Genomic DNA, 27493 nt, shown 5'->3' with positions numbered 1-27493 from the left:
AAGGGCTGCCGATGTAGCTTAGTGGTAAAGCATCCCTGGATTCAATCCCAGTGCACTTCAGAAGTGAAGTCCCTTGAGAAGATAAGGGGGATATTCCAAAGCAGGTGTCGAGGCCTTGGGTTTTGATAAGGAGGGCTTGCCTCCTTCATTCCAGCAAGAGACAAGATTGAGAGAATTGGTCCAAGTGCCAGTGTGTTTATAGATTTGGTGATAGGCAGATAGAACTCTCCTTTGATGTTTTTTGTTTTTCCAGGGAAGGTAAGGGCACCCCTAGGGAAGTGATTAAGTTGGAGGTTTGCGAGAGAAGATGTCAAATGATCACTTTGGAGTAGGGAAATGAACTTACTTGAAAAGAGTGGCACTAGCAAGAGCCTATTTGAAGTTAAGGTCATTTAAATTTGAAGTTAGGACATTTAAAATGCAGCCGATCTATGTGTTGTTTTGTTCTTTTTTATTCAATCACAGTTAGTGCCGCGGATTTGAACATGGGGAATTAAATGGTTGAGGTCACTTAAGATTAGACTTTATCCAGGTAAGTACATGGGGGTAGGGGCAGAGAGGTGCAAGGTAGTGATTGTACATCATTGAGTAAGAAGGGAAATGAAGACAGGAGAGGGCCAGAGGACGGAAACAAGCAGTGATGACTAGGTCAACAAATTGCCTAGTTAAGGTATAAGTGAACCAAAAGTGAGGGCAAGAGAGTTTTGTAGGCAGGGCTCATTTTGGTGGGGAGGGAGACCGAGGGAGTGACCCTGGAGATTGCTGGATAAGGTGGAGTTTCCTAGAGAGGTCAGGAAACAGGACATTGGATACACCCTCCACCTGGACGTTGAAGTTGCCAGGAGTGATGACAAAAGCTGGGGGTGAAGAGAAACTTTCAGATGAGAACTTTTTTTGGTGAATGGTGGAAAATTCCAGGTCAGTAGATACTAGCAGCAGAGAGAGTTGGTTTATCAGGGTTGTGAGCAGGGACTTTTAGAAAACAAATTGAAAGTAGTGATCTTGAAGTGGTACTGGTTGGCAAGGAAGACCCCCCCCCCCTTGCCAGCCCTGACATAAGCTGGGCTCTGAGAGAGCGCCCCCTCTCCAGAGGACGATGAGAAGGTGAGTCTGCAAGGTGCAGCCTTATCTCACAAGGAGACAGAGGAAGGGCGCTGGGGAGATAGCTCAGTCGGTAGAGTGCTTGCCTTGTAAGCACAAGGCCCTGGGTTCGATCCCCAGCACCAAAAAAAAAAAAAAAAAACCAAAAAACCCTGCAAGGAGACAGAGGAAAGTTCAGAAAAGAGGTTGAAGGTTTACAGGACTGTATCACAAATTGGGAGTTGAAGAGTGGAGGGTATAGGCAAGTTTTGGGAGTAAGAGGAGAGGAACTGCTGGAGTGCTTACAGAGTGGTGAGAGAAAGTTGGGTGTGGAATTTGGTGATCCTAGAGGACCAGAAAGTCTTAGGTCCCCATTAGACCGAGATAAACAGTACATGAGGAATGATGGAATTAGCCCAGTTTCTAAAAATACTTAAAATACCCCTGCAGTTCCTTGCTGTAGCTGTCCTTCATGGTCCAGCCTCTGCCTGCATTCTGACCTCATTCCTTGCTGCTCTCCCCGGGTCCCTGGAGCTCTGCTCACGCAGGCTGCCACGCTCTGTCTGCCTTTGTTTCTTTTCCATGTGTTTCTTTGCACTTACTCTTATAAGGCAGCTAATATCATGAGCTCTAGATTCAGTCTCTCTGCTTTGCCACTTTTTAGCTTTGTGATCATGGGAAGGACGTTCAACCTCTCTGTGCTTCAATTTGTGAGTGAGGGAATAATACTTATTTTATAGGATTGTTGAGGGATTAAAAAAGCTAATTTAAGAACATAATGTAAAGGGCTCAGAACAGTTTCTTTTATGTAGTAAAGACTCAATTATTTATCATTATTTCTTCTGCTTGAAGCTCATTTTCCTTCTATCTTTACATGGTTGCTGCTGTTTTACAGTTCAGTGGAGTGCAAATGTCCTTCCTCAGACATCCTAGTTAAAGTAATGTAACTGCACTGGCTTACCGTCACTCTTTCACTCTTCATCCCATCAACATTTCATCTTGTTGCAACATCCATCACTGTCTGAAATTATTTTATTGTTCTGGTCTCCTTTCTCCCCAGAGCAGGGATTTGCTGACTTGTTTCCTACTATATCCACCTCTAGAAAGTGCCAAGTACTTTTTGTAAGTGCCCAAGAAATATTAGAACCAGCTCGTTTTTCTGACAGCAGAGTGTTTCCCAAAGCCTTTACTCTGATCTTCAGCATATGGTGGCGGGCAACAGTGAGGCCTACGCAGAGAAGACAGAGAATCCAACACTGTGATTATCAGTCTGCTGGCTCTTTGAATCAGTCGACTCCCTGTTTTTGTGAAGTGTTTTTTTTTGTTGTTGTTGTTGTTTTGTTTTGTTTTTAGCTTACTATCTGACTTTTTTCTGGCTACAACCACACCTTGAGTCATTATGACAGATTCAGGGTGCACAGATTTGAAATATTACTGTCTTCTGGCCCTTTATTGAGAAAATTTGCCAACCCCTGATTCAGATGCATAGAAAAGACTAGAAGGCAACACCAAAAATAATAGAAGCTTTCTTTGGATAGTGAGATTATAGGTCATAGTTTTTTCCCCTCTTTGTATTTTGTTTAGACCCATTTAATTTGGAAATGAAATAGCTGTAAATATTAAAAAATGGTATTTAGAACACTTTTTAAAAAATTATTTATTTTGATTCATTGTACACAAATGGGGTACAACTGTTATTTCTCTGGTTGTACACGAAGTCGAGTCGCACCATTTGTGTAATCATACGTGTACATAGGGTAATGATGTTTGTCTCATTCTGTTATTTTTAGAGCACTTTTAATAGTGGGGCTTTTTTTTTTTCCCCTTTAGTGCTGCTTTTGACACAAAAACTGGGTTACGTGTGGCAGTGAAGAAGCTGTCCAGACCATTTCAGTCCATCATTCATGCCAAAAGGACCTACAGAGAGCTGCGGTTACTTAAACATATGAAACATGAAAATGTAAGTTATTCATTCAGTGAAGATACAATTTGTTCTTGGAATAGACTGGAAAAAATGTGATTTAATTCCTGCAAATGGAAATACATTGGTGTGCACTGAAGTTTGGTTCATGCTTCTCTGGGTACTGTGCATTAGTGGCCACTGGGTTGTCAAGTCAAAGTCTTGAAATAAAAATGGTGCATCTTCCTGGTGTTATAGTTTTACTCAAAGATTTTTAGGGACAGGGATATAACTCAGTTGGTAGAGTGCTTGTCTTGCAAACACAAGACCCTGGGTTCAATCCCCAGCACTGGGGGGAAAAAAAAAAGATTTTTAGAGGGAAAGCAGTTTTTAAAGTTTTGCATTATAAAGTACAATACATATATCTTAGGAATGTTTAAAAAATATTAAAAAGGAAATTTTTTACTCTTTACCTGGTTTGCTTAAGGCTATGATATCAGAATGTGTGGGTTCATGGCTATTTTCTGTTGACATGGATTATTTTCAGTAGAAAAATTTGAGATACAATGCATTGATTCACTAAAAGTCCTGTTAAGGATGGCTATTTTATGTGTATCCTCTGCCCTCTGTATTTATGGATTCTAGATTACAACTCTAATGAACCATGCAGACTTTTGTGTTATTATTGCCTAAACAATACAGTATTAGCAACTATTCATATGGAATTTCCTTTAGGCATTTTAAGTAATCTAAAGACGATCTTAAAGTAGATGGGAGAATATGCTCAGGTTGCACCAGGCCATTTTATAGAAGGGGCATGAGCATCTGCAGATCTTGGTAACCAGGGGAGGCAGTGGTTGTCCTCTACAGTACCAAGGGACGACAGTACTGTACTTTAATATTATAATTTTTCTTTCTAACCTTCAGGAGACTTTTATTCTAATAAATGTCACCAAAATTGTTTAAATTAAATATAACTTTTTCTTTTCTACCAACTCAGTAATTTGAGAACACTGCCCTTTTGCAAAGGAGTGATTATAAATCCTATTATGGCAAATCAGTAGATATAATTGGAATATTAACTGAAAGTGAAAAAGTATTGACTGATGACACTTTTTTTTTTTTTGACTTTCAAAATCAAGAAGAATTTCTGTGAATGCTGGATAAAAGGTACTATAAAACTTGTAACATTGTAGAAACAATGACCAGAGAAATATTGAGTCATTTGGCCTTATTGGTTGTTACTGTGTACAAAAAGAATTCAAAATCTGTGAATTAAAAATATTTCTTAACGATTAAACTTTTTTTCCATAGTAAGAAAAAAAAAAAAAAACTCAGGTTAAGCAATGCTTTATTAGTATATATTTGTCTCCTTGATGCAAGTTCTTTCTGAATTGAGAACATGAAGACTTAAATTTGTGTTTAGATTATGGATACTGTTAAAAACAACCATTGTAGCTTTTTATTTATTCTGTAGTTTATTTTGAGTGCATACCATTAAGAAAATTCTTTTTCTACAGATAACCTCTATTCCTAAGCATAATTTTCATGAGCAGCTATTTGCAAACCTGTTTTTTTTTTTTTTTTTAAGTTCAGTACAGAAAGCTGTACAGGGTTGTGCACACCTGTGATCCCAGAGACTTGGGAGGCTGCAGCAGGAGTATCCCAAGTTGGAGGCCAACCTGGGCAACTTAACAAGACCTTGGCTCAAAATCAAATATAAAAAAAAAAGAACTATGCATATAGCTCAGTGGTAGAGCTGTCCTGCGTGCATCCCTCAGCACCGCAGGGTAGGGGCAGTTTTGTGCAGAGCTGCAGCCTTCTTAATCAGTGACATGTTTACAAGAAGTTGAGATATGTGGAAAAAGCTGGCAGGGGGAAAGTTTATTCCTAGGTCTGCATAAAATCAAAGTGGCCTGGCAGCTTAACTGATGTGTTTGCATTTGGTTTATAACACATTTGAAAGTGTATGCTGTTTTTCATTACACATTGATTAATGTGACAGAGGCATTGTTACAGCTTTTTAAGTCTAAGGAATATTTCAAAAATGGAATGCAAGCTAAACATTTATGGAACCCCAAAGTACCTCTAGAGGCTGTGGTATCCCTCTGATGTAGCCTATGCTAATTTAAGAACATCTGGTTTAGGAGATTACCAGTACTCTACTTCGTTGTTTTTCTTTTTTATATAAACAATTTTAGCAAGTGTTTAGGACAAAAATTATTTTGGGTTATCAGATCCATGCTTTGGTTTTTCTAGTAATCATAAGAAACAGCCATCTTTAGTTTTTTATGTTTTAATTTTCTGTGATGAGGTAATTTGAGATGTGTTATATTTGGGCTAGTTATATTTGGGCTATAATATGCTTGTAGAAGTGTGGGGCCACAGAATGATAGGATACAATTATTCTAGTTTAGGAAAGGCTACAAGACTCTTAAAAAGAGGGCTATAGGATTTTAATGTATATAAATTGTTTCATAAACAGCTTGCTTACTATATTAAGATGTTTAGGTTCATCAGTAGAGGGTCATCTAAACTTAGATATTAATGATTTGTATTTTTGAACAAAAGACACAGAGTTGAATGTCTCATAGTTCTCTATTCTCTTCACACGTTTGAAGGGAGAATGGGAAGAGGCCAGAAGACTTTGACCTCATGCAGATATTGTCTGCCTTTTAGTCTATTCTATAAACATCTGTCAGGTACTTAACAATGTAAAAGTAGTTTTACATAGTGAAGAACCAAGTCTTCCAGTAGATTTAATTGAGGATTTTCAAAGGAATCTTCTTCATCCTCCTCTTCTTCATTCTACTTTTTCTTTTTCTTTTTTTTTCCTTTCTTTGTTTTTATGACTATGTTGGGTTACCATCTAGTTTTTAGCTAACTGCTTGGCCTCCAAAGGTAGCAGCCCCAGTAGCTTAAAAGTGTGGGTAACAGAATTTTTAGGGGCAGAATATGCATGTAATCTTTTACACTAATGTCTCTGACCCACAGGGGTAGTTCCTCTTGAGTCATCTCTATTAGTGACAGCCACACAATTATTTAAGGGGGCGCCTAGAGCTAGGGGATGACTACTGAACTGAGAGAGTTCCTCCGAACAAAGTCGACTGACCCTTTCTTGATTGAACTTTCGACCTTGCCTCATTAACACCTGCTCTAAGGGGTGATTAGAAGCAGATTGCCAGCTGCATCCTTTTGCTGTGTGGGCTGTTACTTACAAAGATTGCCAACTTATGCGCCTGGAAATCTGTACATCTTGAAATTAAAAATAATTAAGGGAATTCTTTCATAAGTTTTATTGGGAGCCTTAGATTTGACCTCATCATGATAAACCAAGTGGTTGTTTTGGTATGGTTATTTTAAAAGACATTAAATATTGCCTTTGCAGAGTTTGTTTATTTTGGGGTGTGTGCCAATTTAATAAAAATATTATTTCGATGTGTCATCTTTTGGATTATTGTAGAATAATCATTAGAGGTATATGTTGCATAAGTATTACAAATGTCCATTCTAAATTTCATTCCTAGGTTACTTTTAGGTGACTGAAATCAGATAATGGCAGGATTAAGGGACTAGGCTAAAATATGACTTGAGTTGAAAGGGAATTTCCATTTAAGAAGTGAGAAATGAATAGATATGGAATATTCCTAAAATGTTCTCCAGATGTATTTTAAGACTGGGAAACCTTTGTTTTGCAATATTTTCCTTGTGATTTGTACTTCATAAATATGATTAATGGAAGAAAGGTATTTTGTAAAAGCACACACACACACACACACACACACACACACAATATTAAAAATGCTTTAACGTCAGTGGTAGAGTACATGCTTACCATGTGCAAGGCCCTGGATTCAGTCCCCAGCACCACAAAGCAAACAAATAAAAGAAAATGCTTTGATGTAACATGGGTAGTTTCACACAGTCGTTATTTTTGGTTTGCTGTGTTAAATACATTAAATATTAAATATTTTCATTTCCTAATTTATTTATTAGTCTGCTTTTCTGTATCTTTTTTCCAAGTTAGTGTTAGGTGTACATCTTGAAATTAAATCATATAAATCATATAAAGCTTTCGCTTTCTTACAGCAAATCATTTGAATAGTTTAGCTTTACGTTTCAAATTCTGTTACTGGAAGTAGCTGCTTCAAAAAGCTTGCTCATGTTTGTTACATTTTGTAATGTTTTATGAAATTCTATGGGTTATGGTCACTGTTTGTAGGCGATCCACAGCTGTTTAGTCCTTTGTCCTAGTTGCCTTCAGAACATTGCCTATGTAATCTTCCCCGCAGTACTATGAGAATAAGCAATGAAGCCCCATGCCTTTAATTTGAGATAAATGGGGCTCAGAGACCAATTCATTTACCAAATGTCAAGGTTAAACTATAGTATATAGAAATGATAAATACAGTGATACAAATGGTATTTAAAAATAAAAACTTGAAAATAGTCATTATGTTAAATAGAAAGGTAGGAAATACAACTTTATGCCCAGTAAAACCCCAATTTAACTTATGCACATCAGAAGAATCAAAGAAAACATCTTAAAATGTTAAGGATAATTATAATGGCTTACCATTATAGGCAGTTTTGGTTTTTTTGCATGTAGTTGTATGGTGAAGGACCTGAATGGTGACTCTGTCTTTCCTTTGGAACAATTTGCATGGACTTAAAAAGCTATCCTTGGATTCCAAGGACCTCCTCCCCACTTCCCCTTCATGTTCAGATTGTATCATTGAATTTGCTTTTAAAAGTTGATATTTGGATGTGTAGAATAGCATCCTAATTATTCTTTTTCATGACAGTGTTTCTTATTTTTATTATTATTTTTTTATGACAATGTTTTGAACACTTGTCTTACTTTTGGAGGTATTTGTTTAACTTAGTTGTTTAGAGCAACATACTAGTGAGACCACAGTGATGGTTTGGTTTTCATGAGGGTTAGTTAACTTTTGTTCATTTCATATCCAGACACCCTTAAAACTGGCCAGGCATATTACAAATAAATTATGGTATTTCTTGTTTTCAGTGTCTAATTTTGTTGAGACGGGTAGTCTGGGTTTTCAGGGGAACCGGTAAGAGTGGGGGTACTGTATGTAGATAAATCAGTATTATAAATCCATGATCTTAACAACTTCTCAAAGACGTGTGTTACTGAGTTTTAAATAGCTCTTTGCTTTATCCTTGTATAAAGATAGCCCTCCCCTTTTTTCATTTTAAAATCATCTGATCTAAATATCTGATAACAATTAAGAAATTTATCTTAATATTATTAGAATAACATAAAATATAATGAGATAATGCTGAGATAAAAATGTCAGTTTTGCAGGCTACATTTCTGTGGGATTTTTTAAAATCTTTTTTTTATATCTTTATTTTATTTATTCATTTGTTATTTTTATGAGGATGGAACCCGGTGCCTCACACACGCTAGGCAAGCAATCTGCCACTAAGCTACAGACCTCACCCTCTATGGGATGTTTTAAAAAACAAAATACTGTAACAACTGGAGGAGCGTGACTTTTTTTTCTGTTAGTTCATTAGACATAATATATACATAAGGCAAGACTCCTAAATCTTGTTGCCTTCAGAGAAACTATTGACTTATGTGACCATATTTTAAAGAATCAAGATTTTAAATGACAAAATAGGCTATTATGAGAAATGATATTAACAAAAACCAAAAGCATCATTTGGATAGACAGTCAGTTGGAGTTATTAAGTACATATGATGCTGTGATGTTATCAATTTAGGTGACTGGATCTGGAATTCATTCAATGTAAAATGATTTGGGCCTGATGGGTATTATAGTAAGTTCAATATTTACTATACAATATTTATTTTCTTTTAAATAGGTGATTGGTTTGTTGGATGTGTTTACACCTGCAAGATCTCTGGAGGAATTCAATGATGTGTGAGTACATCTTTTGCATTTGCCTTCCTCAGCTGGAGGATGAAGATTAGCAGCCTGTTTCTATTCCCGAATCATTTAGTTGTTATTGAGATTTCAACACATTCTTCATTCCTGTTATCCAAGTCTTTGGGGATTTGGGGTAGATATAGAAGATGCATGTTACATGTGGTACATTTTAGTATTTCCATCATTTCGGGCACTTTGTTTCCCATTTGGACAACTTCTGTTGAGTCCTTACAAAAGTTCCATGGAGAAGAAAGTAGAGGGGGGGTTGACTGTGACTTTTCTTCTCAAAGTGCCTGTCCTAACTTTCAAAGGTGCTCTTCAAGAAATGTAATGGAGCCTAGTTCTATATATGCTTTTCGTTCTTTTATTCCATTTGCATGGGGAGATAATACTAGAACTACATGCTAATCCTTGAGGTATTAGATTTTTGCATCAGGACAAGGACAGACCCTACATGTTGAGAAAGACTTCTCCCAATTTTGTGACAATCTCTACTGTAGCCTGGGATCCCCTAGAACATGGAGGTTAGAAGTTTGAGGAACCACTAGGGGAAAGCTAGGTAAAATGAAAGGGAAAAAGAGAAAGGAATTATAAGAATATATTAGTGACTTGGTCCACTTGGGCAACTGGACTGGAAACTGCCAAGATCTAAGAAGCTATACGTACTGTACCTCAGATGGGGAGCATTCATCCATTGGCTCCTGACCCCATGGTGCTCGTCAAGGGTGTTCATGAGTCACTAATCTCACGTATGAATGCGAGACATATTCCAGCAGGTATTTGCATGCATGTGCGAATCCTCTGTAGCATGGTTCTCCCCAGTATCTGACTTACCTACCTCCCCTCTCCCCAGTTCGTAGATATCAAAAGAGAGACCGAACACTTTCAATATAGAGTTATGCATTTACTTCTTTTGAAATTTTGACATTTCCTAAGTGGAAAGGGTGATCCTTGTAAAAGCCAAAAGAGAATTTTAGATCATGACTGCTTTTCCTAACTCATGATAGCTTTCTGTACTAAAACAGAATGTCTGATTAACTTAGAAAGAGAAAAGATTTATTTTGGCTCATGGTTTTAGTAGTTATAGTTCACAGTCAGGTGGACCCATTGCTTTTAGGCATCTGGTGGTGGTTCTGGATGGCAGTGATGGGGAGTACATGTCAGAGCAAACTGCTCATCTCATGGCTAGAAAGCAGAAGAAGGGGCTGGGGTCCCACAGTCTCCTTCAAGGGCATGCCCCCAGTGACCCGGAAACCTCCCACTAGACCCCACCTCCTAAAGGTTCTACCATTTCCTAATAGGACTACCTGGGGGATCAAGCCTTTAACACCTGGGCCTTTGAGGATCATTTGGTATCCAAACTTCCATTGCTGCCAGTGCAGAACCTACCATTTTCTCCTCAATCTCATCCTGGTCTGTGTATAAACACTATTTGATCCTTTCCCACAAAACAAATTGGGGAATATGTTTGAGCTCATATGTTCTTTTTATGGAAATTGTGGGGAAGAAAGGAAAAAGAAAAGAAGAAAATGAAATGGTAGTAGGAGGAAAGGTAGCAAAAAAAATTTCCCCCCCACATTAGAATTTACTTGGAACATGGTATAACCAAAGAGAAGACAGAGCAGAATTTGATCCACTCACAAGACTTCTTAGCTACATTAACCTTGATCCTTCTGATGCAAGTTTAAGAAACAAGCAAAGGAAAAAATTGACAGTAATTAAGAATAATAAGCCATGTTTCCTGCAGTCCTGCATGGCACCATGTGGAGGCTTCCAAAGATTACTGGATGCCACCCAGAGGCATGTGTGTCACAACCCTGCTGTAGGCTGTGTTTGGAAAAGAGAATGTTGCAAAAGAATGTTTTTTGATGTTCTCCCTAACCTGGATGAAGTACTAAAGCAACATGTTTGTGAGTTACCTTGAAAAACATTTGAGTTAGGTCTGAGCTTTATCCCAAATTTTAAGTTTAATGAAGATGTATTTATTTAACCAAAAAAAGAAAAAAGGAAAAGAAAAGAAAAGAAAAAGAAAGTGATCTGCTGGCTTGGGCAAATATTGAATTTTGGCTTAATTAGGCATTCTGGAACTGGATTATAGCTCATTTGGCTTCTTCATATGTGGGCTTACCAAGTATGAGTCTACCACTAAACTAAAGTTGTATTTATTTAAATAGTCATTCATTCATTCAACAAGTACCATGACTGCTGAGTTGCATCTGCTCTTTTCACTTCACTCTAGCTGGGTTCTGACTATTTTTTATAAACAACAACTATGTTCATCTCTTGGAAGCAAATCTCAGTACTACTTGTTGGTTATTAACTACAGTGCAAAATACGTAGCAGACAGTAGGAACAGGCTCAGAACCTATTGGGTGAAACATTCAGAACACATTTGTGTCTAAGTTACCAATTGGCTGTGTGACCTTGGACAAGTCCCTTTACCTCTTTAGGCCCAATCAACTTCCCTGTGAAATAGTAAAAAATGAGGCAGTTGATTCCTGATCCTAGAAAACCTCTGAAAATACAATGATGAGTAAAGTTTGCTGTTAGGAAATGCTTTGTTTACCTTTTGCGATGTTTGTATCACTGAAAAAAAAAATAAGTGCTTGTCCAAGACTGTGTTATTTCAATGTTTTCCAGAATTGTTTTAGAATTTTTTTGTTTGTTCAGTTTTCTTTGTTGTTGTTTTGTTTTTGGTGGAGCTGGGAATCAAACCCAGGGCCTTACACCTGCTAGTTAGGTGCTCTACCACTGATCTAGGCACTTAGTCCCCCAAAGTCATTTTAGAGTATGTGTAAGAGACTAAACAACTCTATCTACAGTTGCAGGCTTTGCAAACTAAACTACCTTCAGGGTCAGACAAATAACATTAATGAGTCTCAGGGTTATATAACTGTGAATGGTGGAGTCTGGTAAACTACATCTATACTTTCTAAAAGCATTCAAATTCACATTAAAACAAAACAAACAAAACCCACTCTTCTGGCTAAACCAAATACACTGAAGGTTAGAATAATTCTACACACTGCCAGATTTACCACAGGCTGTAATTGTGAACACGAATTTTCTGTACTAATTAGCAAATCTCTAATTACTTTTCAGATGTGTGTTTCACGTATTTGTGCCTTTATATTTCAGTTAGCACTTTTTATCATACAATTAAAATTTTTACCAAGTTTTAAGTTTCTAGGTTAAGATGCACCCTGCATACTTCATTTATAAGACTATAACTTTGAGAAGGAAGCAGTAGGTATTGAGTTTTGTTCATTAGGAACTATGTGCAGCTACTGAATCTAACAGGCAAAGATAGTGTTTGGAAAATATAGAGTTAAAAGTTGAGAATAACAAGTGCTCTTGACTGCTATATCGTATGGGTGGCAGAAAAAAATTTTTTTTGTAGTTGATGGACAGCATCCCTTTATTTTATTTGCTTATTTTTGTACACAAGTGCAAAGGATTGAACCCAGTGCCTCACACATGCTTGGTAAGCACTCTGCCACTGAGCCCCAGCACCAGCCCTGGTGGCAAAATTTTTATAAAGATATATCTAGATTTTTAAATGATCAGAAATCATTTGGAAATTTCTGTTGGCTCTTAGATAGCAATATTTGGCAGGAGGCTGCATACATGTATATGTGCATATTTGTGCTACAAATATTTAGTTACCAGTAGATATGGAAAAAAATTTAAATAGCCAGTATTCAGACCTATGCTCAGTGTTAAGTTACAACTTCTCCTAGTGATATATTGCATTTTTTTTTTTTTTTTTTCCTCTTTAATGCAGTGCTGGGTATCAAACTCAGGACCGTCACTATTCTTCAGAACTATTTCATCTTATAAAACTAAAACTCTATACCTGTTAATTCCCACAGTTCTAGGAATTCCTCATATATTTTGGATATTAACCCCTTCCCAGATACATGACTTGGCAAATATTTTTTTCTTATTCTGTGGGTTACATATTCACATTGTTGATTGTATCTTTGATATGCAAAATTTTGAAAGCTTGATACAGTCCCACTTGTTGATTTTTACCTATATTTTTGGTGCCATATTCAATAAATTATATGCAGAGCAAAAAAAAAAAAAAACAACCCACAAAACCCAGGGCCTTGAGCATGCTGGGCAAGTGCTCTGCCTCTGAGCTACACACCCAGACCCTTGCCTTTTCCTGACTACAGTGGTTTTCTGATCAAGCAGAGCTTTGGGACTCTTTCTGAAACTATTTTCTCAGATTTTAGGAACATGATGTTGTCATGGGTTAAGTGAAAATTAGTCTTCTGCCACTTTACTTCCCCCTGTTTTGCACCTTCCCACTCCAGGGAATTTCTTACACTGAATTCTTTTCTCTGCTTTATTCTTGAAGAAGGAAATGGAAGTGAGTGGGGTCTTGGATCTGTGATCTTGAGAAGACCTACAGCAGGGTCCCTCAGCAGCCTTTGTTTTAGTGAACACCAGTGGGGCAGATGATCCCCCACCTCAGCCTCCCACCTACTAAAAGTGATTTTTCAACTAATGAAGTTCATTTCAATATAAATGGAATTGGTAAAGGGAATTTCTAGATTTATATTTTGTTGGTTTTATTCAGTAAATATTTGAACATGCACCCTATGCTAGTCATACTACTAATCTCTGAGAATACAACATATAAACACAATTCCTGATCATTGAGTTGAGACCCTTATTGGAAGAGAACAGTTCGAAAAATCAAACCAAATACCATGTGGTAAGTTCAGAGAGGTCCTGCGTGATTTGATCCTGCACACCCACATCTAATCTCATGTAACCTTTTTCTATCCTTCTCCATTCTGATCTCTTTGGCCTCTTGTTCTTCCTTGGATACAGACAACTACATTCCAAGTGGGACCTCAGTGCTGGTTTCTAGCCATGACCTGGAACACTTTTTCCTCCCATACCTACATGGCTGGCTCTTCATTTCCTCAGGACCCTACTCAAGGATCTTTTCCTCCGAAGCTTTTTTCCTTTTATTTCCTGCTAAAATCCTACCCTCACTGTCACTGTCTATTTCTTAACCTACTTTGTTCTTTTTTTTTTTTTTTTTTTTTTGGTACTGGGGATCAACCACAGGGGCACTGAACCACATCCCCAACCCTCTTTTTAATCTTTTATTTAGAGACAATGACTTGGCGAGTTGCTTAGGGCCTTGCTGAGACTGGCAATCCTCCTGTTTCAGCACCTGGGATTATTGGCGTGTGCCATGGTACTCAGCTCCTGCCTTGTTCTTAGCAAATTTTACTATCATATATTTATTATTGTCTATCTCCTTCCCCTACTTGTAAGCTCAGTTTGTTTTCTACTTTGCTGAATTGTTAGTACTTAGAACAGTAACAGGCACTCAAGTGTTGGTTGAGCAGGTGAATATAAGAATTGCCACGACAGGGCCAGTTACAGACTGCTGTGGGACCTCATAGCACGGCCACCTCGCTACATGGGGTGACTTCAGAGAAGGCTTTGCAAAAAAGAAATGCATACACTGAGCTTGAAGGTGAAGTGGGAGTTGGAAAGGTCGGTTCAGCCAGTGACCAAGAGAGAGTTGCGGGCAGAGATGGTATCTAGGGCTGATAGGAAGAGGTGGACACAGCAAAAGATGAAGTTGGAGTGGGGAAGAACTAGGTTATTTGGTGTTTCATAACCTAAGCCCTAGTAAGGAGGTTGTCTGAGAGAAGACATCAAAGGGCAGTAGGCAGCAGAGGTGGGATTTGGAAAAGGATGAAAGCTTATTTTCCTGTGGTATGACTTAGTTAAAACTTTCTCCCCTCTTCTCCATAATGGGAGATAAGGACTTAATTTTAGCAGAGACAGTTTTTCTTTTAGATCATTTTTAACACATTAGAAAGTTTCTTTTGGATGAGTATATCAGTTAAAAATCTGAAATGTATTTAAGAGTTTTCTGGGAACTAAAATTATGTGATGTTCTTCACTATTAATATCTGATTTCAATTTTCTTTTGAATTCTTGACATTACATCTGTGTCCTTTGTTTCAAAATATGTTCTTATGCATGTGAAGTGAACTGAAAAAGTATCTTTGGATATGCAGTTCTATAAAACTGCTTTATTTTTTTCAGTAGTATCTTATGGTTTATGAAGGATTTGCATATGAATTTTCTCATCTAACCCAACAATTCTGTGAAGTAGATATTATCTCTAATTTTCAGCTGAGGAAACTGGGGCCTGAGAGATGGTTCTAATTATATACTAATATATATAAAATGGCATCCATTCCAGGTCTGTTGGCTCTAAATTCTCACCACATTTTTCTTGATCCAAACCTGTGATTATCATTTGAAAGTCTACTAACTTCTCGAGGAAATTCTGTGTTTGATTCTATGTAAAATGCTAAAACCAAAGACTGTCTCTCTGTCTTCCAGTTGCTTGAGGTCATATTAAAGAGATGAAGTATAAATGTTTAACCTGAAATAACTAAAGAATCAAGTCAAATTTGTAATATCCAAACAATGCACAGGGCATAAAGTGAACTCAAAATTAATCAATTCTGGTTTGTTCTCAAGAGTGCACATGTATGTGTCTTCCTGCCTGCTTGGAAATGATGCCTTCCTTTGTCACTGGAACAACTCAGCCCAGTTGTTTGGGCTTACAGAGAAGAAATACTTCCATTATTTGAGACTGGAGTGAGTGCTCAAGATAGGTAATACAGAAAGAGAAGTGACCTAGGAGAAAGACAAATAAGTTTACTCTATTAACATTTATGTTTGCAAGCATTTTTTTTGTTTTGTTTTACTTTTTTTTTTTTTTTTTTTTGATGGTCTCTCACTATGTTGCCCAGACTGGTCTCAACCTCCTGGGCTCAAGAGATCCTCCTGCCTCAGCTTTTTGAGTAGTTGGTACTACAGGCACACACCACTGTGCCTGGCTTTTGTCTGAAGTTTTTATTTCTTATTGGAAAAGGCTTTTGAACTGCTTGTGTGATTGGTGAAACTCCTTGTAGATGTCTTCATTGAATCACATTTGAAATCTAAATAAATTACACATCCTTTAAGAAGATAACATTCTGACTGGGAGTGGTAGAGTGCTTGCCTAGCATGTGCAAGGTCCCCAGCACTGCAAAAAGGAATTTTTTTGTCTGATATGATCAATAAAATGTCACCTTTTTCTCTAAAAATGGTAATGAAGTTTCAAGGCCTAGCTTAGGGTTTGAGTCCTTCAAGAAAGTATTTGTCTAATTTACTCCTTCCTCAGTCTGTGTTGGGACCTTCTCCTATGTATTCTCTAACACCTGAATCCCCTTTTTAGCTCTAACCATGCTGTTGTAACTGTATTTATATATGTGTTCCTCTCAAATTCTTCATCTGTCTTTTCTACTGCCCAAGAACAAATATTTGCATACGGAGTGATTGAATGAATGACCTTCTGCTGTTGTTATATAACTAGGTGACAATTTGGTTGTCTGATAGCCTGCTCAGTGCTCTTTTAGCTTTCTTGTATTTATCCTCTATTAAAGAACACTGAGTCTAGTTTGGTCAATGCCAGTAATGCAAAGGGCACTTCTTAGTAATTGTTACTGCAAGTGAGAATAGTGTTGTATGTTGTGAAATCAGCTTCTTAAGCTGCCCTCTTGTCTCTTGGATAGTTCTTCCACCCCTTACACATTAGAACAATCTGGTCTGCTTACCAGATAAGATCTTGGGCATGCATATTCTAATAAAATGTGTCCTTGCCTTGTCTCACTAGTGGTGCCGTATGATTTGTCTTGAGTCATTCGGTTGTGTAGTCACTGAGTGCCTGCTCTCTATCTCCCAGACACTGTTCTAGCTACTTTAGGTATTGCATGGAATAAAACATAATAACTCTATCCTCCTTGAACATTGTATGTACAGGGAAATAACAATAATTAGCATGTAAAAAAAGGAAATTTTATAATATGTTAGCAAGCAATAATGGTATAGCAAAAGAGAAAAAGGTAGAATAGGGAAGTGGAATCAGGAGTGTGAAGCTAGGGAGAGAGAGGTCCTCTGTCACTGGAACAACCCAGCCCAGTTGTTTGGGCTTACAGAAGAAATACTTCCATTATTTGAGACTGGAGTGAGTGCTCAAGATAGGTAATACAGAAAGAGAAGTGACCTAGGAGAAAGACAAATAAGTTTACTATATTAACATTTATGTTTGCAAGCTTTTTTTTTGTTTTGTTTTACTTTTTTTTTTTTTTTTTTTTTGGTCTCTCACTATGTTGCCCAGACTGGTCTCAACCTCCTGGGCTCAAGAGATCCTCCTGCCTCAGCTTTTTAAATGGAGGGGTAAGGATAGGCCTCATTGAAAAGGTGAATTTTGAGCAAAAATTGGAAGAAGTAAAGGAATTAGATCTGCAGACATCTGGGGGAGGAGCATTGCAGGCAGAAGAAACCTTCATCGCAGACGACCTGCGGTAGAACACTCATTCTGTACTGGAAGGAGAGCAGGAAGGCCAGTGTGCAGCTGATGGAGAGATGAGAGAGAAGTGGATGAAGTCAGAGATGATTGGGGGCCAAGTGTTGGATGACCCAAAGGCTTTATGGGCCATGAAAGGATTTTTGCATTTTATTCTGAGTGCAGTAGGGAGCCTTTTGAGGAAAGGAGTGATATGATCTGAGGTTTTTAAGAATCACTCTGCCCCCTGTGCTGAGAATAGACTGTAGTGAGCCCCAAGTAATCATTGGATGAATTTAAGAAGCTTGTGGTCATAAATTGTCAGTTCCTGTGATTGTTTTAAATATCCATTTAAAGATGGAAGGAATGATTTTGCCCTTTGATAATTACTTCGAATAGGGTCGATAGGTGGTAAAGATACTGATCTGTAGATATAGAAGAGATTTCTTCTACATAGGTTCTTTCTGATCGTATCGTGCTTTTGAAAGGGGGAGATCTTGACAAACAGGTATCATCCAAGAGTGCTTAGTAAGTGAAGCTATAGAGTGGGGCACTGTCGGGAGTACTGAAAACCACTTATTACAGGTTCTGCCTCCTTGCCAGTGCAGTACATTTTACTCGTAAGACTCATTTTGAGAAATGTGATTTATGCTCTTTATACTTTGATTGAAAGGAGAACATCTTCACAAGTGAGAAACAAGATTTATATCAGACCATAAAATCATCTTTTCAGTCTTTGGCCTATTAAGACTGGTTTAAATTTCTTTTTAAAGATGGAAGAACGTTGCTTTCCAACTATATTCAAGTCAGACCTTCTTTAATTTATTTTAGGAATTTAATTTTTAGTGCATTTTAGGAATTTAATTTTTAGGAATTAGATTTTTAGAGCAGTGACAATATTAGGCATGTCTTCACTAAAATGTAATTAAACCTACTGTTCCTGAAACAAGTACAATAGAAATTATGTGACTCTCCATTAATGTCCTTTTGAAATTTACCCTTTGTGTGTGTGTGTATGTGTGTGTGTGTGTGTGTGGTGTTGTGGATCATACCCAGGGTCTTACCCATGCCAGACAAGTGCTGTACCACTGAGTCACATTGTCAACCCTGGAATTGACTTTAGAAATGTGACCATCTACATTTCTCCTCTCTATTCTGTTTACTACTTTTAGAAATCTGTATGTCTTTCATAAACAGTAACTGCGAGATGCTTGGTTTTGTTCTGTTACAAAATTTATTTTGGAAATCTTCCTATAGGTCAGTTGAAATTTGACAACTGGTGTTCATGAATTGGATTTTGGGTCTCATGGAAACAACTCATAGTGATTAGGTTAATTCCTATAAGACTTCTGCCATGAATAATGCTTTTCAGTTGATTTCATTATAGCCTAGTAGCAATGTTCAATAGTTATTACCATATAGACTGATAAATTTTATATACTTATATAATGACTTGACAGTTTTAACCTTGTTCTGGAAATTTTAATGATAAAACAATGGTCTCTGATGGGGAAGGGATTGAGAGAAATTACATAGTAGTGGAATATTCTAACTAAAGTTGGGTACTTGTAAGTCTGAAACTGGATTCTATCTTCCTCATCCTGAGCCTTGAAATTTTCTTTTCTTTCTCCTTTTTTCTTTTGGTACTGGGGATTTAACCCAGGGGTGCTCTACCACTAAGCCGCACCATCAGCACTTTTTGTTTTTATTTTAAGACAGGGTCTCATGAAGTTGAGGCTGGCCTCAAACTTGTGATGCCACTGTGCCTGTCCTGGCATCAACCTTGGATTTTATCGTAATTAATATTACGGTTATGGCAACCTTTACCCCAGATTTTTGAGGAAAGTCCTGATTTCAGAACATTAACTAGGCCTGGGGTGTTTAACTCAGTAATAGAACACTTGCCTTGCATGCACGAGGCCTGCAGTTCAATCCCCAGCATCATATGCACAAAAAAATTGTTCACAGCATTCTCTTGTTTATCGGATTGTGTGCCAATTTGAGTTGAGCATGAGCAAGATGGCATTCTCTGAGACAATTAGGTTACAGCTTCAATTTGATTACCCACCTCCAGTTACACCCACTCCTACCCCACCCCTTCAGTGCACAGTTTTCTGGCTTCTGGTTGACCTGAACAGATGCCAAGTCATCACAGATCTCATCAGTCTCATCGGCCAGTGTTTCAGCTTCAGTTCTGGGGCCCTTCTAGGTCTCTACCTGGAGCGGGGGCTCTTGCCCCCATCCGAGAGCGCACCCCTGGTGAGGGACAACGACTGCTTCAGAGTTAAGTTAGAAGAGAGAGAAATTCCTGAGACTTCTCTAGCAGTCAGTAATGGTGATGATACTCATTTACCTAGAAAAGCAAAGAAGCAGACTTTTAAGTTGGAGGAAGATGAAGAAACAGAACTAAGTTACAGATATTCAAAGAAGCAGTGGAAGAGGCAAGACAACAATAGCATTAATGAGAGGGTCTTGGATCTGGAACAAAAAGCTATCACTGATCAGACTGGGAGGAAAAAAGGCAAGAGAAAAAATAAAGCAACCGGTGGCATGGTGGATGATGAGGAGGAAGAGACCAGAAGGAAATTCCAAAGAAAAAGGAGAAATGTGAACATAAAAAACAGACCAAGAATTTCAAGTGTCCCAAAGCACAGACGTCAAAAGAGGGGACCACCCAGAAGTCTAGTTTTCAGAAAGGTTCTGCTAAAAACAGCCTTGTGAAAGTCAGAAGGAAAGGCGGGGGAGGCACATGTTCAAAAGACAGCCCCAATTCCTCCTCAGAGGAGGAGTCTGGTTCTGGTCATGATTCGAACAGTGATCGTATCAGCAATGTCACATTGGAGGTTAGAAATTCTGCAGAGAAACTATCAACTAAATTATCAAAAGAAGAACCCTCTACAAAAAATATAGCTGCAAACAAAACTGGTTGCAAAAGCTGCCATTACCACCAGCAAGGGCAAGATCACCAGAGCCTCATCTTCTAGCTCTGACTCCACTTCAGATTCAGATGACCAGTGTGTGGTGTCCAAGAGCACCCTGGAGTATGCTACAGGGTTCTTAAAGACAGTAGGCCTCTTTTCAGGAAGTGGTTGTCCAGGTCCGGGGCTGGCAGTACAGACTCCAAGTGCTACAGGGTGGAAATCTGTGGACTCAAATCTAACAGACTAACTCCTGATCCTCCTCCCAGTATATCTCTTCCCACCAGTTTAGGAAGAGGATGGGGGAGAGGAGAGGACCTTCTTTCTTGTAAGGGAGTGAGAGGTCGGGGCATTAGAGGGACGAGGGCATGCTGTTTCCTGTGTTTTAAATAACGCTGAATATCAGAAGCAGCAGCAATTAAGTGAGATAGTAACAAATTCATCTACTATTATCCAGAATCCAGTAGAGATACACAAGAAGGACTATAGTCTGTTACCACTGTTAGCAGCTGCCCCTCAAGTTGGAGAGAAGATTGCATTTCAGCTTTTGGAACTAACATCTGATTACTCTCCTGATGTCTCTGACTACAAGGAAGGAAAAATATTAAGCCACAATCCAGAGACCCAGCAAGTAGATATAGAAATTCTCTCATCCTTACCTGCCTTGAAAGAACCTGGGAAATTTGATTTGATTTATCACAATGAAAATGGAACTGGGGTGGTTGAGTATGCTGTGACACAGGAGAGGAGGATCACTGTTTTTTGGAGAGAGTTGATTGATCCAAGACTGATTCTTGAATCTCCAAGTACCACCTGAATACAGAACTTGTCTGAGTATGACCTTTCCACCTCATAGTTTATAAATGTCTTTGTTGTGAAAGTGACTATAACCTGAACTTTTTCTTCTTATTATTATTATTTTAAAGAGCATTTGAAAGTCTAGATTTTTGTTATCTTCACATAACTGCACCAGGGGAAAAAAAATCTACCTCATCATTTAAAATAATATGGGTGTTGGTTTGTAGACCCATTTTTTCCTTCAAGTTAATTTCAGTTCACAAAAGTTAAAACGACATTCCCCGCAGACATCGTTATATACCAATAGTCTAGTTTCTTCTTTTTTTCTATTTTTTTTACCACTAAGTAGCGATTGGCAGTAGGAGTTTATAATACCAAGTACAAGAACGTGCTGCATATCTTGTTTCGATAAATTTCACTAAGTAACATTTTAAAATATTAAAGCATGTTGCTTGACCTAATTTTTTAACATTTGAGTTGTTCCATTAAATGAGGAGCATCTTACAAATTTCAAGTATACTTGAAATTGCCAAGAATTAAGAGATCGTGGAGTTTTTTGCAGGCAATGGGTTAAAGAATCCTTTCACATTTTCCTAATTTAAAAATTAAGGATTCTGAGGACGCTGTGTAAGAGCAATGTGCCTGGAAGAGAACTGTGTTACCAGTCCGTGGGTAGGGGATTTGCTGTGGGCCTCAAGACCTCAGAATGTGTTACCTACTACAAGATGCCAAGCTCCTGGCTCAGTGTGTTGGAGTGAGGACCTTGAACAGAAACTTCCTTTTCTGTTATTAGTCAATACAAAGCAAAAATGGCTAACAAATGTATACTGTGAAAAAAACTTTCTTCTAACAAAAAATCAGATCCCTCCTTCAGCTTTGCAAATTTTTAAGTACAACCATATTGAACAACAACAACAAAAAATACATTTGAGATTAGGATGGAATATCTTGCCGGGTTTTCTTCTTCATTAGTTAAAGATCAGCTTTGATAATAAGTATTGAGAATTATTAAGGAAATCATCTGAAGAAAATGATTCCCTAGTTTTTGTGACGTTTATAAGACTTTAAAAAAGGACTTTCTCAGGCTGGGGACATAGCTCAGTTGGTAGAGTGCTTGCCTTGCAAGCACAAGGCCCTGGGTTCAAACCCCAGCACCGCACAAAAAAAAAAAAAAAAAAAAAAAGGACTTTCTCTTGGTGTAAATTCTGGGTCTGCTGGAGAACTTTGTAGGCAATATGTGCAGGGGTTGAGATCATGCTCTCTGGGGTCGGACAGTTTGGACTCAACTCCTGACATTATCAAACCTTTTGACCTTGAACAGGGTACTTGCTAATCCTTGTTTTTCTTTTCTTCACCTATAAGATAAGAATACTGGTGGGTTCTACCTTGTGAAGTTGCTGGGAAGCATGCATAAGATGTGGATACAGTAAACTGCTCACAAAGTGCTTGGCACAGAACCAGCATTGGCTTCCTTTGATTATGTTATGTTGTGCTTGAAATATCTCTGAAATCAAAACTACCTTTATAAAAACACTTGCCTAGCATCCATAAGGCCTTGGGTTTAATCCCCAGCACTCAGAGAGAGAGAGACAGACAGACAGACAGACAGAGACCCTAATTTAGAGTCCTCCTTTTCCTTAAGGCAATTTAAACAGGTGAGCTTTAAAAATACAAGATGCCGAAATCTAACCTTAAAGTTACAGCTTGGTTAAGTCCTGTTGATCTTCATGAAACTGAGAACTAATGATGGCAGTTCTATAGGAAAATTGTGAGAGAAAAAACATTCAATTCCTTTTGGAGGAAAGAAAACACTTTTAAAGATTCAGCCTCTTTATTACTGGTCTGGTCTTCATGTTCCCATACTGTGTAACGCAGTAATGAGTGGGTGAAGGCATTATGTCTAGAATTTCTGTGGTGAACCTGTTGGACTTGAATGGAATCATTCCCTCATCTTATCACATAAAGATAGAATTAATAACCAGTACCACACCTGTGGGGAGTTCTGGGATGCCTCTTCCTGCCTACTGATCAAAACTATTCTCCCTTCCTTGAAGGTAAATGTAGGAATATTGTCGATGAAAAATATCCTTTTATTAATCACTCCTGGAAAAGGAGAGTTATAGAACCTGCAACATAAAGGTTTATGATGAGGTGAAAATGTAGTGGTTGATTTAAAAATATTAGATACTTTATTATGGCCATGCACTGAGCTATACTGCATGTTTCTTCTGCAAACATAACATTTGTAAGAAAACTGATCCTGGCATATTTATCTTCCTAATCTCCATCTTTGCTTTTTTCTTTTCATTTTTTTCTCTAAAGAAACTGGGAAAAGATAGATCAGTTAGGAATGAGTTTACAAATGTTTAGATTAAATGGTAGGTGGTAACGTTAGAATAGTGGTGTTAAAAATGAACCACCACCTCCCTCGAGGAGGTTGTTGAGCTTTTATCTATCATTATGTACTTAATGGGTGGCCTTTCCTTAAAAACTCTGGTAAGTTTTGTGGAGATAAGAACTTCCCTGAGGGTTCTGGATTATTGTGTAACTCTCCATTCATTTCTAGGTATCTGGTGACCCATCTCATGGGGGCAGATCTGAACAACATAGTGAAGTGTCAGAAACTTACGGATGACCATGTTCAGTTCCTTATCTACCAAATTCTCCGGGGTCTAAAGGTATAGACAATATCAGCAATAATTTTGAGAAATTAATTCTTTCTTTGCTTCCCTCCCTGCCATTTAGGACTTAAAACAAATAAGCAGACAACTTCTCTTATGGAAAATTCAAACACAAAATCACAAATAAAGATGATAATATAATGAAACATAGTGTTCACTCAGTGACCATAACTACCACCATTTGGCCAACCTTGTTTCTTAAGCCACAGGTTATTTTAAAGCAGGTCTAGGCTTCTTATCATTCCATCCATAGATACCTCAGTATAAGTATCAGAGAGAGAAGGACTTTTCATTATTACATGTAAAAGTTAATAACTTACTGATACAGTCTAATACCTGATTGGTATAATATTGAAGCTTTAAAAAACTTCTCAAGCAGATAAACAGTGTTTTAAAATTAAACCATCTTTGATATTTAGCAACTTGGAATCATTATTGAGGCCCAAAGTGTCAGCCAGAAGATAGATTGAAAGCTCAAATGGAGTCATTGTCTATGGAAATTGTTGTTATGGTAAATATACATAACATGGATGATTTTACTGATGTTCCTCTACTGTGAACACTAGCAGTTCTTACTGATTTATAAAATGTGCTACAAATGCTCTAGAATATGGCAGTGGGAGTTTCATCTAACTGACCTTTTTCTCTCTTTCTTTTGCAGTATATACATTCAGCTGACATAATTCACAGGGTATGTACCATGACTTCAATTAAATTATTGTGGGGATGTGAGGAGGATGAGAGAATGGCATCCTGCCAAGATCCTGGTCTGAATTTCATTTTAGCCATTGACCTATTGATCCATTGCAACTCTGCTCTATGTTCAAACTGATTGAAGAAGGATTTATAATTTGTTCTTGTTTAAGGCTGATTTGTTCTAGATACTGACTATATAGTGGAGACTGTCTGTTTAAAACTGGATGAGCTCTTACTGTTGTCTGGATCCTCATCATTACCTGTAGGGAGAGAATTTATCTTGCTTCATAAAGTTGATCCTGTCTTCTCTGTACTTTCTTCCTAGGACCTAAAACCTAGTAATCTAGCTGTGAACGAAGACTGTGAGCTGAAGGTAAGATGAAGTGACAGCAGTGATTGTTTCCTTCACCTGACAAACCAGGAAAATTTTACAGGGACAGATTTATAAGCCATGACTTTTTATCTGGAAAATCATATTGTCCTTAGGAATATCAGACTTTGAAATTTAAACCATAGTCTGAGTAAGCTGTTTAAATGGCATTAGGTGTTTTTATTTTAAAATAAAGTTAAATTAAAAATGTAACTTCAGGGCTGGGGAGATAGCTCAGCTGGTAGAGCGCTTGCCTTGCAAGCACAAGACCCTGAGTTCGATCCCCAGTACCACCAAAAAAAAAAAAAAAAAAAAGTAACTTCATAATAAAGGAAAATTATGATCTGACTACCAAAACATCCTGATTCAGTCATTACTAGATTAGAGTACTAAAAGGAAAAATGGTAGAACCCACTCCAAATAATTCAGAGGTAAATGAATTAATCATATATAAAAGAGTAAGCAACTCTGGAACTTTTTCATTCATTTTTTTTTTAATGAACTTTTTAAAAACAACATACAATAAAATGTACCATTTTGAGTGTATCTTTGGGCAAATTTATATATCCATGTAACCATAATTACAATAAAGAGTATTTCTATCACTTAAAGTTGCCCTGTGCCCTTTCTGAGTAAATTCTTACTTCTCCACACCTAGTCCTTGCTCCAGGAAGCCATTTATCTGACACTATAGATTAATCTTTTCTAGAGTTTCATATAAATGCAATCATATAGTATGTATTTTGTGTGCCTGGCTTTTCCTTAGCATAATGAAGTGCACCAATGATTTCTTCTTTTTTCTTGCTGAGTAGTGCACTATTTCATGAACATACCAGAATATGATTATTTATTCACCTGTTATGGACAAAAGCTTCAGTTCCAGTTTGGGACTATTTGAAGTTACTATGAATATTCAGTTGCAAGCCTTTGTATAGACATATGTTTTATTACTCTTGAGTAAATACCTAGAAATCACATTTTTTGTTTTGCTTATGATTTTATTTTTTAAAGTTCTTTTAGTGTGTTTACCATGCATTCTAAGTGTGGAACAGGAGGTCTGCTTTACTGTTCCTTTTTTACAAGGCAACAGAGATTTTCCGTCTGCTTTATAAGTCTTAGCAGTTTGCCTTTTCCAGTGCCTGATTCTCTTCTTTGCTTTAGATTCTGGATTTTGGACTTGCTCGACATACTGATGATGAAATGACAGGCTACGTGGCCACGAGGTGGTACAGGGCTCCTGAGATCATGTTGAACTGGATGCATTACAACCAGACAGGTATTGATTGTTTGCATTGGTTATTTAGGGCTTCATCAATACCATGTTGGATATGTTTGAGATTCTCAGAAGTAGAGGTGGTAGAGTGGGAAGAAATACCTTTCTTCCCTCAGTGATCCTTTTAAAGCCTACATAGAAAGTATTTCACTTGCTTAGATGAGGAGGTGAAGCCTTTTTATACACAACTTTTTAACTTTGTGATTTAGTAATTGAGTTTTTATTTATTTAGATTTCCAACATAATTCTTTGAGTACTTCTAGCTGAAGACTATGGATTCATGATCTTAACCCCTTGATGTTACTGGGAAGAATCCACTATTTTACCAATATGAAACTTGTGCCCCTTTGTGAGCAGTTTACTTCTTTACCTTAATTAAGTGTGTGTAGATTTACCCCATCTGTGAAACTCTATTGGGGTGAAGGTATTAATCTTATTTATCTCTATAGAAATGAGTATGATGTTGAATCTCAGATGTTTTAAATATTAATTTGAATATTTCACCTCTACTTACAGTTCTATTGGTGACCAACCTTAATAATAGTGACAATGTATGTATGTACTTTTATTTCTCTTTAATTTTGCCAGTGGATATATGGTCAGTGGGATGCATAATGGCCGAGCTGTTGACTGGAAGAACGTTGTTTCCTGGTACAGACCGTATCCTTTTAAAATGTTTTGGATTCTTGTTTCTTATCTGTATTCCAGTGTCTGTGGATGTGTACTACCTTTACTTATCTATAGAGAAGGCTCTCAATTTCTTGCTTTTATGGTCCAGATATTTTACCCTCTTGCTGAATAGCTTGCCTTTCCAGAAAGAAGCTTTAAATTATTTTTTTATGAATGGGAAAATCTTTTCATAAGCTGGAAAGCCCTTTCATTTGTCATATTTTTGCAGCAAATCCTGTATGTCAGTCTTTCCACAGCAGTTTTAAGACCAGAGCGTACTCATGAGAAGCTGTAGATCCCACTGACAGGTTTAATCAACTGTACAAAATCTTCATGAGCACAGATACCCATTTACAGATCAAGGATCTCTTGCTGTTATGTTTGGCCATGTTTGGTCTCTGTTATGGCAAACCTGCTGACTCTTGTTGTGTTTGTTGTTTAACAACAAATAGTAAAAGCAAGAAGTGAGAAGGTCAGCATGTCATGTGCCTTTGTTTTCCAGCACAACTTTATCCCACATGGTAGCCAAACTTCAATTTAGTCCCAGACTTGTCTGGTTTACATCTTACCATAGCCCTTCATTTCATCCCCTTTCCTAACTGCTATATGTTTATTTCATGATTTGGTAATATTGTCATCAAAATGTAGTTTGTTGGAACACCCATCAGTCCCACTTGGAGAAGATTTTTAGGGGAGAAAGATTGTTAAAATATATGTCTAGAATTAGTTTGGGTGATTTTTATAAAATTTAATTAAGTGACCTTCAGATGGTTTTCGTGGAGCTTTAAAAAATGCTACAGCTAC

General features: G+C 37.5%; 1 protein-coding gene across 3 annotated transcripts in view; it reads left to right on the top strand.

The window, feature by feature from the left end:
• Mapk14 (mitogen-activated protein kinase 14) overlaps positions 1–27493 on the top strand; it is a 69727-nt gene that overhangs the window by 22987 nt on the left and 19247 nt on the right. For all 3 annotated transcript variants that reach the window (XM_047558027.1, XM_047558026.1, XM_047558028.1), the window contains exons 2-8: positions 2911–3040; positions 8837–8895; positions 23567–23678; positions 24343–24372; positions 24703–24750; positions 25909–26023; positions 26609–26680. In XM_047558027.1, the coding sequence (XP_047413983.1) occupies positions 2911–3040; positions 8837–8895; positions 23567–23678; positions 24343–24372; positions 24703–24750; positions 25909–26023; positions 26609–26680 (566 nt within the window). The remainder of the gene's footprint in view (positions 1–2910; positions 3041–8836; positions 8896–23566; positions 23679–24342; positions 24373–24702; positions 24751–25908; positions 26024–26608; positions 26681–27493) is intronic.

The sequence above is a fragment of the Sciurus carolinensis genome, chromosome 7, assembly GCF_902686445.1.
Source record: "Sciurus carolinensis chromosome 7, mSciCar1.2, whole genome shotgun sequence".
NCBI lineage: Eukaryota > Metazoa > Chordata > Mammalia > Rodentia > Sciuridae > Sciurus > Sciurus carolinensis.
Note: the sequence above shows the minus strand (reverse complement) of the source record. Positions and strands in the feature narration are given on the sequence as shown.